Source organism: Brachionichthys hirsutus, chromosome 19 (assembly GCF_040956055.1).
Source record: "Brachionichthys hirsutus isolate HB-005 chromosome 19, CSIRO-AGI_Bhir_v1, whole genome shotgun sequence".
NCBI lineage: Eukaryota > Metazoa > Chordata > Actinopteri > Lophiiformes > Brachionichthyidae > Brachionichthys > Brachionichthys hirsutus.
In genome coordinates, this window is record NC_090915.1 from 10,668,854 (window position 1) to 10,678,796 (window position 9,943).

The window sequence follows — 9,943 nt, forward strand, 5'->3', positions numbered from 1 at the left end:
TTACCTCTCAGGACCCGCCTCCCGTTTTATGTCAACATTCTTCACACTTTGATGAAAACACATTTTTCTGACCCAAAAAAAAGACGTTTCCTGTTTGCCACTAGGTGGTGCTATGACCATGGGTGAGCATTGTAAAGCGCTGAAATCTGAGCCAGACTGTTCTAACGAACCTGCGATCTCTTTGTCCAGCTGCCCGCCACCATGTCGACGGACACGGACCCTCCACCCTTTGTGAATCCGCCCCCCCCTGAGGTGACCAACCCTGCAAAGCCGGGCCGGCGCACCAACCAGCTGCAGTACATGCAGAATGTCATCGTCAGGTCTCTGTGGCGGCACCCGTTTGCCTGGCCCTTTTACAAGCCCGTCGATGCCGTTGCTCTGGGGCTGACGGTGAGTTGTCTCAAAGCGGTGCAAACCTTTTAGAGACGGCGTTACCGCGAGCAGAGCGTTTGCATTTCATGCCCGTATGCAAATCATAAAAGCTAACCTCAAACTGTGGCTGAAATACCCTTAATTCCACATTACTATCATTTTAACATGCCGTCTGGCGGATCAGAGGTTAATGCTTCAAAGGAGGCGCTTCAGTTCTCAAATATAACTCGTTTGATGTGGATTAAGTCTTAAATGGTCCCTATTGCACTTCTCAGCTACTCCCTGTGAGAACTGTGGATTATCCAGAGTAAATGAATTCATTATCAGGGCTGATGAAATGAGAATGTCATTCATCTCGAGATGATCCCGTTTCCTCCCTGAAATCAGTGGAGAATTTGATCGGCTGGGTTAAGAAACACGAGCCGTCTTTTCCTGCGTTCGTCTGACGCGCGTTTCATCACATCAGGATTATCACATGATAATAACGTCTCCAATGGACTTGGGCACCATCAAGAAGCGGTTGGAGAACAATTACTACTGGAGTGCGACCGGATGCATGCAAGACTTCAACACCATGTTCACCAACTGCTACATCTACAATAAGGTGAGCCGCTGACCGGGACCGTTCCGGGTTGCTTCCGCTCCCTAAAGCTGGAACGTTTCTTTGGTGTCCTTTTGTCTTCCAGCCCACAGACGACATCGTGCTGATGGCGCTCGCCGTTGAAAAGATTTACTTGCACAAGGTTTCCTCGATGACGCAAAAGGAAGTCGAGGTCTTCTCCCCCGCAGCCAAAGGAAAGCCCAAAAGAATCGGCGCTCCAGGTATTGGCTTTGCGTTTATTTCCTAGTAGCACAAGTGTAGCTTGCCTTGCCTGCAGATACGCGTCGCATGATGAAATGAGATGAGACATTTACAGAACGTTACTGTTTTCTTTAGCACATTAAAAAAGATCAGACATGTAATTATGTAATTAGTCCCTTAATATTCCCGTTGTTGTGGTTTCATGTTTCACAAAGGATGTCAGTGTAATAGGAAGCTTTCCAACACATGCCAGCACGCATTAGCGTTCACGCTAACAAAAGAACGCGGTGTTATTTGGCCCCAACCAGCCTTCCAATGCGGTCGGAACGATTGGCTCTCAGATGTAATTAAAGCTGGCTCACTCGGGACGGATGCAGATACCGGGTCTGAACGGGCCCTCCGAGCAGCTTGTGGTTTTCTGCATATTAGCGCGTGCACACAAATAGCTTCCTACGGGTGTGCAGAACGCCGGCTGTCATTCTGTTTGACTGAAAGCTGCACCTTCCAGCCCGCATGAAGGAGCCTTTACCTCCCTGTTTGGAATGACGGTGTGGGGGTCCTTCCTGTGGCTCCTCCAGTCAGCTTTCATTTAGCAGTCGGCGAAATTGGCTTTCTTCTTAGGACCCGATCACACAGAGACTCATCTGTGCGGGCACGGCCGCTTTAGAAATGCTTCGGGACAGCAGCAGTGTGGCGTGAGCGCTTAAGCAGGCCCGAATACACAACCGTGATGATGATGAATATATTAGATAGAATGTTAGGGTACAAGTACAGTCACACAGTAGCATGTATTACAGTACAAGTACAGTCACACATCCTGTCTAAGAGGAGCATCTCAAAAAAGCCATCGCTGTCTTGTTTCCGTTGAAAGTCCTTAGTACATAAATCATCGACATTTAACAATACCAATAAAAGTAAAACCAATATTAAATTACTCAATTGATGCAAAATAACAATAAAATATAATAAAAACATGTAATCGAAGCGGAGTGAGTCCTGCAGAGAAAGTCTAAACGCATGTTTAATGAAAACACGTTTTCCTCTTTAATGCATGTTGATACATTCACACAGGTGGGCAGGATGTGACCGGCCAGCCCAGCGTCACCAACACACCCTCCACACAGACTCCGCCCTCACTGCCCAGACAATCACAAACTGCACCAAAAGTGAGTCGCCATTTATGCTTCGCGCCCTCAATCATATGTTTATGTCAAGAGAGTAGGAGGTGATTTAAAATAATAATAATAATTTAAAGTTTTTCTCCCGTCAAAGAAGAAGGCTCGGCTCAAGAAGACGCGTAGAATCTCCGGCCGGCTCGTCAATCTCAGCAGCAAGGACGCTGAGGAGAAGGACTTCCTGCAGCAAAGGGGGGGGCAGCTCAAGCACTGCAGCGACATCCTGAAGGAGATGCTGTCAAAGAGGCACTCGGCCTACGCCTGGCCGTTCTACGTGCCCGTCGATGCCAAGGCCCTGCAGCTGCACGACTACCACGACATCATCAAACACCCGATGGACCTCGGCACTGTCAAAGTAGCAACTCTTATGTTTGCCTGAACCAAAATGTTGACTCTTCTGATTTTCATTATTAATGCATCTTTCTTTCTTCTTCTCCTTTCCCCCAGAACAAGATGGACAGAGCGGAGTACAAGGACCCTCAAGTGTTCGCCGCAGACGTCCGCTTGATATTTTCCAACTGCTACAAGTACAACCCTCCGCATCACGGCGTCGTCGCTCATGCCCGAAAGCTTCAAGTGTGTCGGGCTGTTACTTTCGCTAACTGAACCTTTCCGAATAGTTTAAAGCTCCATTTGCCGTTTAACTTGGCTTTTGTTTCCTCATTACTCGTCCCGACACTTCAGGGCGTCTTCGAGAAGAGGTTTGCAAGCATGCCGGATGAGCCAGTGGACGCCGCTTCACAGATGAGTGGCGTGTCCCCTCGGGGCGCTGGCTTCAGTGGGATAAGTGCCACGGACCCGGCTAACCTCGACAAATCCACCGCCCTCCTGGCTGGGTTGCAGGAACAGGTGGGTGTCCGGCTCAGACCTGCAGGTTAAAGCCTCGATTATCGAGTCAGTCACAGAAACCTTCGCTGCTCATCTCGTCCTCCTGGATCCGCCGACTTGTTGTTCAACGAGCTGAAGATTTGCCTCGCTTTGCAAATGCGTAGCTCACAGGCAAGATTAGCTCGATTAGCTGTGCTCTCACCAAAGAAAGAATGATCCCTGCAGCAATCTACTCTCTCGAATCAACAGGTCAAGGTTTATGGAATTCTTGGACGTGTTCCGGTATCTATTTAGCACGCCGAGCATCAAAGTAGATAGATATTTGAGGAGAAACAATCTCTTAATGGTGTTCTCTTTCACACAGTACATACAGTAATACTGTAGTGGGAACGCTGTCAGACCATCTATGGGTGAGAGAGATTCTACCTGCTCTCTGCCAGGACCTTAAAACACTTACGTGGGTTCTTATATTTGACTGTCAGATCCACAGCAGGGAGAGCTCGGTGTGTCAAGTCTCCTCTCAGTTATTTGGAGAGCATATTGTCCGCTGATAGAATCATTTTGCTGATCTGGAGTCAGCCTGGCGTACAGTTAATCCCGAATGGGAATTCCTTTCTTGATGAGCCATCCCTTCACACTCGCTCGCACAGCTCAGTCACGCCTCAGCTTTGTTTGCTTTTGCACTTGATGCTCTTGGTTTTCTCGACACTAATCCCGTCCTGTTAAACGTCTGCGCAGCTCAAATCTGTCCACGATCAGCTCACTGCCCTTTCCGAAGTGCCTGAGATTAAACCAAAGAAGAAAAGAGAAAAGAACGAGGACTGCAGGAGAGCTAAAGGCAGCATGACTTTCAGTTCCAGGTATGTTTTACATCACCGAGGACCTCTCACGTCCACCGTAGGCCACCACCTCAGAGACCCTCGGGCTGCACTGTCCTTCACTTCAGGCAGCCGTGGGAGCAGAGTCAAGACGTGGAATCCAGTGAGGAGTGTCTGCCGATGACGTACGGAGAGAAGCACCAGCTGAGCCTCGACATTAACCGCCTGCCGGGCTTGAAACTGGGCCGCGTGGTCCAAATCATTCAAACGTTGGAGCACTCCATGTGTGACAGCAACCCAGATGAAATCGAAATCGACTTTGAGGTGATGAAGCCGTCCACCCTGCGCAGGATCGAGCGATACGTGAAGTCGTGCCTTTACAAGAAGTTCCAAAGGTTCCAAAGTGAGTATGACGCCTTCCTGCCACGTTCCTCTAAATCAGGGTATGAAAGGTGTGAGCAAAATATAATAAATAAATACATGTAAATGTGTGACAGCTTAATATTTACATATATTTATCTATTGTTTATGCTGAATTGCGTAATCTAACGTTTCACACACCCCTAACCGCTGCTTTAAATGCTAATTATTAGCAAAGTGAAGATGACTCCGTACATTTTAAATATCGGCCTCTTCCCCGTCCCTCAGGGAGAAGCGTCCACGCCGCGTCTCACCACGCCAGCCGCAGCAGTTCTTCAGACCGTTTCAGCGGCAGCTCCGGTGACTCCAGTTCAGAAAACAGCAATTCATGATGACTCTAAAAAAGGAACCTTCAAAACTGTAACTCACGGTTACATTTGTACTCGTTATCGTCTGCGTGAACCTGACTTTGTGTTCGCTGTGACTTTTCTCACTCTGTTCTTTTTTTTATCTGCAATATCCGCCGCTGGTGTTTCTTATCAGCGTCGCTGCTGAGCCGAGGCAATATTTCACTACATCCCACTTCCAGCCAATATCCCGTCTGTCGTTCATTTTTAATTGCGGCTTTGGCCTTTTCCCAAATTCATCTTCTTAGAAATGCAATTACAGGAACGAGGTAGAGGAGCGACTGGAGGATTCAGGTAGATGAAGGTCCAGAGCGCCGCATCATCACACATCAGTTCTCACCCAGTTCACAAGTCTATTTATGAACTTGTGGGGGGTTTTTTGTCTCGTGTGTGTGTATGTGTATATAGATCGGCATGTAAAAAAAAAAACGTTCTTTTTTTCTTATCAAAATGATGTGTTCTCTAAAGGTTTGGTTTGTCCAAAAATCCTGTGGGACTGAAGGGTTGTGTATTTTTTTATTGCCAGTGGTCTGAAACACTGCAGTGTGTCGTCTTCTATCGGGGAACGCTGCAGCCGCTAAAGTACACGGGATACATGGGGGGAGGGTTATAGACTACTTTTCCTCTATTTTCGTCATGAAGGATATATAGTTGAGTTAAACTCTCACCTTTTATTTATTTGCAGGGAATATGTAGCTGCCTCCCGTGGAAAGAATATTCTGTTTCTGTATCATCCAGTGATCAAAGCTTTTGCTTTTTAATGTCTTACAATTCAGACACTGAAACAGTTTGTTATTTTGTATGTGCCTCTGTGAACCTTTTTCAAAGATTGCCACTATCGTGAAATGTTTTATTTTTTACTTTACTTTTGAGTAAAGTTAGCACAATAATGTATTTTGAGTGTTCTCTGACATTTACAATGATTTACACAGACGTGTATTTTCTCTGTATAGTTTTTACTCTCCATTCACGCTTCACGAGTGTGGCATGTCAATTATTCCATCCACAATTGTTTATTTTTAATTTTTTAATTAAGGAAAGTCCAATTCTATACTCTAATCGTGTTTGTGCATTGACACTGCACTTCAGTAATCAGCCAGGAGAGGGAGCTCATGGCCTTGCTTATGTTGGATCTCTTGTCAGTTTTACTATGGTTTAATTAAATCAAGCATTTGTTTTGCATTTATAGCCCACACACACATTAAGGAAAAGAAACAGACGTAGCTGCCACTTCTTCACTAAGAATATAATTTTAATGTAAATTATCTCTACAATGAGTCCTGGGAAACCTGAAACAGGAAGCAGCGACTGCCTGTAAATGGCACGTACGTTCAGTTCTGTCTGCTCAGCCCGCTGTGCTTACACTTTACTGCACGCTGTTCCTGTATTCCCAACATGCCACTGGGCGCCCACCAACGACCTCTGGGCATGATTGATCAATGACACAACTTCAATGACAACAAGTCACTTCTGCCGCTTGTGCCCATCACTCATAACGCCCGAGTCCAAGGTTAAGAAGGTCACTCACTCGCAACTCTCCAGATGCATCGTGTAAAGACTGTTTGCTTTGATTAATGGGTCTCCGGTTTTCATTTTCTTTTCAACGCCTTGTAACAAAATAAAAAAGCGCTCGGGGTTGGGGAACACACTGAACACATTCTCAATGTTTGAATTGAAATGTGTAGCATGAAGTAAGCAGGCATGCGGTTCTGCTCTGTGAACGGTTTATGCTAATGTGGCATATACCAAGAATTATAATTGCAAATTAACTGCTTCTGTTCTTGATAAAGTGAGGGTCTCTTTCGTGCGGTAACAAAAGACGTGGTGCTTATTGATCTGTTTTAAAACCATTAGTTACCCAACATGATACATTTGCTGAGTGCGTTCTTTTTAGAGCTGCACTGCATCACATTCACATGCAGCATATACAGAAAGTATATTCACTTGTGGGAGCTTCCCGGCACGACGAACTTCCAATCGCTGCCCCCCAGCTAGCAGCAACAACGGTTACTTTGGGCCACAGCGGACCATCTCTCCCAGCCCATGCATGGAGTTGGAACTGATGCATTAACTTTAATGGTCCCGTGTTCAATGGAACCTTTTAAAGTCATGGCTTTTCCAGGTGTGTCCGGGGGCGGGGGGGGGAATCAAAAGCTACTGTTTTTGCTTACCGGTAATTCACCAATCAGAAAATTTTCTTCGTTTTGTCAGTTATTTTTTTATGGGAAAAATGTATTTATCATACAAGTGAATTGACTTACGAGCTCAGTCCGGTAACAAATTATACTTGTATATCAAGGTATTACTTCAGTTTTTCAGGGATTTCAGGGCAATGTATAAATTTGCTGATGGACCTTTACTACTTTCGGCTTGTCCCGTGAGGGGTAGCCACCGCAAATCAACCTTCTCCACTTCACCCTGTCCTTTGCATCGTCCTCCCCAACACCAGCCACTCTCATGTCCTCCATCACTACGTCCATGTATCTTCTCCTGGGTCGTCCTCTAGCCCTGTTCTCTGGCAGTTCCATCCCCAGCATCCTTCTATAAGGTCCCCTATACAATATTGGACCTTTTAAAAACACCATAACAAGTTAATCAGGTTGGCATGTTTCCACCTTCTGACATCTGTCTTGGTATGATGAACAGTTGAATTTGTCTTGATAGAATAATAATCAGTGAAATAAGTGTATTTTGGTGCAGTGGACAAAGTTCTAAGAAAAGAGAGAGAGATTTAGAACTGCAGCAAACGCCCCTCCCCCTGCCATTAGATAAAGCTTTAGTTAACTTTGAATAGTTCATACGTCTCATATAGATTAGACTTTGAGCAACTCTTAAAGCTTTGAGGAGCTCTTTGTCCGTCAGCACACTGTTTTCTGTTGTTGGAACAATACGTGATGCTCGATTTCGATTGCTGCCATTGTCAATGCTTCATACAAGCTTCCAGCGAGTTAAAGTCTCTTGATGATTCAGCTTGACGTGAGATTTAGATGACGGGGCCAGAAGTCATAAATGTACTCAAAGTTTTTTTTATTTTGAATTTCAAGTATCAATTTCAAGAATATTTTCTTTTTTTGTGTGGATTGGATAAAAACATCAGCTCCCACTCATAATAGGAACCCCGTTTTTGTTGAACTACACACTTCTTGAAGTCTAGGACCAATTAAAGAATCAAAACTGTTGACTTGTGTGTGTGTAACCTGCTTTTGATGAGCATCCATTAGAACTGAGCTATGGCTAATTCCATTATGACCTCTGTAATCCTGAAAGACTAACCAGCAGACCCGAGCTAGGGTGTCGCTCACGCTCTTGGTACACAGACCCTTTGTAGCGGTTTTAGGCCAGCAAACCCTCCAACCCATGGGAAATGTTTCCTGGCCCGGTCAGAAAGACCGGATTGATGAAAGCAATGCTTAAGTCCTAATCGTTAAACCGAACATTGTGTCAAGTGTCAGGGTGAAAGGCTTTGCTAATTGGGCTGCAGAAAAGACTGAGATTTCTGTGGAGTATGTTCACCGTGTTGCATTCGCTCACTCAACCAGGCTTTATATGGGCTTTAAATGGAGGCTTACTGCAAGTCATTCCAGAACTCCCAAATCTCCTCCAGTATCACAATGGGGCCTACAAGTCATGTTGCCCGAGCTGTGGCATTCTTGAAAATGCCTTTTTCTCTCCAAACGTCGTGCTTTATTTTATTGGGGTGGTGTAGATTACCAAGGGAATGGACATTTGCCAAAAGCGCATTGGTCCTTCGATAGCTCAGTTGGTAGAGCGGAGGACTGTAGAGTTACAAGGCAGGCATCCTCAGGGCGCTGGTTCAAGTCCGGCTCGAAGGAGCTGTTTTAAGGAAGCACGGTGGCGTAGTGGTTAGCACTGTCGCCAAACAGCAAGAAGTTGACGGGTTCGAATCAGTTTTATTTAGAGGTTGTATGTTTTCTGCGGGTTCACCGTTTTCGTCACGCCTCCAAAAATATGTAATTTAGCTGAAGTGATCGCTCCAAACTGTCTATACTAGTGTGTGAGTGAATGCTTGTTTGTCTCTGTGTGGGGCTGGCGACACGTCCGAGGTGTACCCAGCATCTCGCCCATAGCAAGCTGGGATAGGCTCCAGCAACAGCTGTGACCCACAAAGCGGGAAAGCCGCTTTAGAACGTCTCGATGAATGAATTTACTTGCCCGTGGGTTTTCTGCACTGCGATGTTTTAAACTGGAGGTAAAATGTCCTAATGTCCCTGCAGAAAAACTGAAGGTGGGAACGGATGCTGATGAAGATGAGAAAGTAATGAGACATGACAAAGAGAATTTAACAAGGAACATGTGGCATAACGGTGTCAATGACAATTAAGTGATAGATCAACCAAGTATGATTATTTTATTAATGGGAGATTGGGAGCATCTAGGAAGAGGAGAGAAAGGGGGGGGGGGGGGGGGGGGGAGAGGCTGATGATGAGGTTCATAATGACATCTAAGGAACAATCCAGCATTTTCATTATGCATTTAAATTTGGAGCTAAGAAATAACATCATTTAAAACAAGCACAAAATGTGTGTGTGTGTGCGTGGGGGGGGGGGATCTCATTTAATATAATCATTATTAATAATTATGTTCAATGAAAAACAAAAGACTGTTGAAGTTGTTGTCAAGTCTATATTCATCCATCCATCCATCCATCCATCCATTCATTCATGCTAGAGCCTGTCCGAGCTTCCTATGGGGGAGGACACGGCTCCATCACATCGCATCCGACGCAGGGAAATAACTTGAAGTCTTATTTTTGTGTGGAATTTCCCTTTAATCTCCTTGTTTCTTTCATCCGTGCACCAACAGCCTTTCTCCATTAGAGGGCGCATGATCAACTCCTCGTAAAAACAAACAAACGTCGCCCTAAACCCTGTTTGTTGGGAGTGTGGAGCCCCTTGAACAAAGTGCGAGCTATCTACCCACCGCTGCGCGTCCGGTAACCGGTGCAGGTGAACCGGTTCGACCTCCGGGGTCCACGTCGAGCGAGACGCACGGAAGTTCTCCTGCCCGGGTCAGAGTCGGGACCGCTCAGAAGGGAAACAAGACGAGTGGGAGAGAGAGCTAGACACACACGCACAAAGAGAGAGAGAGAGAGAGAGAGCACGAACGGAAGGGAGGCGCAAATGACTGAAACGGAGAGCTGTTCACACGCGTCACGCTGTT

At 45.8% G+C, this 9,943-nt stretch overlaps 1 protein-coding gene and 1 non-coding gene across 2 annotated transcripts; both read left to right on the forward strand.

The window, feature by feature from the left end:
* Positions 1–201: 201 nt before the first annotated feature.
* On the forward strand, positions 202–6,567 carry LOC137908252 (bromodomain-containing protein 3-like). Its single transcript, XM_068752629.1, has 10 exons — positions 202–390; positions 839–976; positions 1,059–1,194; positions 2,246–2,340; positions 2,450–2,704; positions 2,797–2,925; positions 3,034–3,205; positions 3,908–4,037; positions 4,124–4,398; positions 4,644–6,567. Exons 1-10 carry the CDS (start codon positions 202–204, stop codon positions 4,745–4,747), a joined length of 1,623 nt encoding a protein of 540 aa, XP_068608730.1. The 3' UTR covers positions 4,748–6,567.
* A 1,940-nt stretch (positions 6,568–8,507) lies between these two features.
* Positions 8,508–8,595, forward strand: trnay-gua (transfer RNA tyrosine (anticodon GUA)). Its single transcript is given in 2 exon segments — positions 8,508–8,544; positions 8,560–8,595. It is a non-coding gene; the product is annotated as a tRNA-Tyr (tRNA).
* The last annotated feature ends 1,348 nt before the right edge of the window (positions 8,596–9,943 follow it).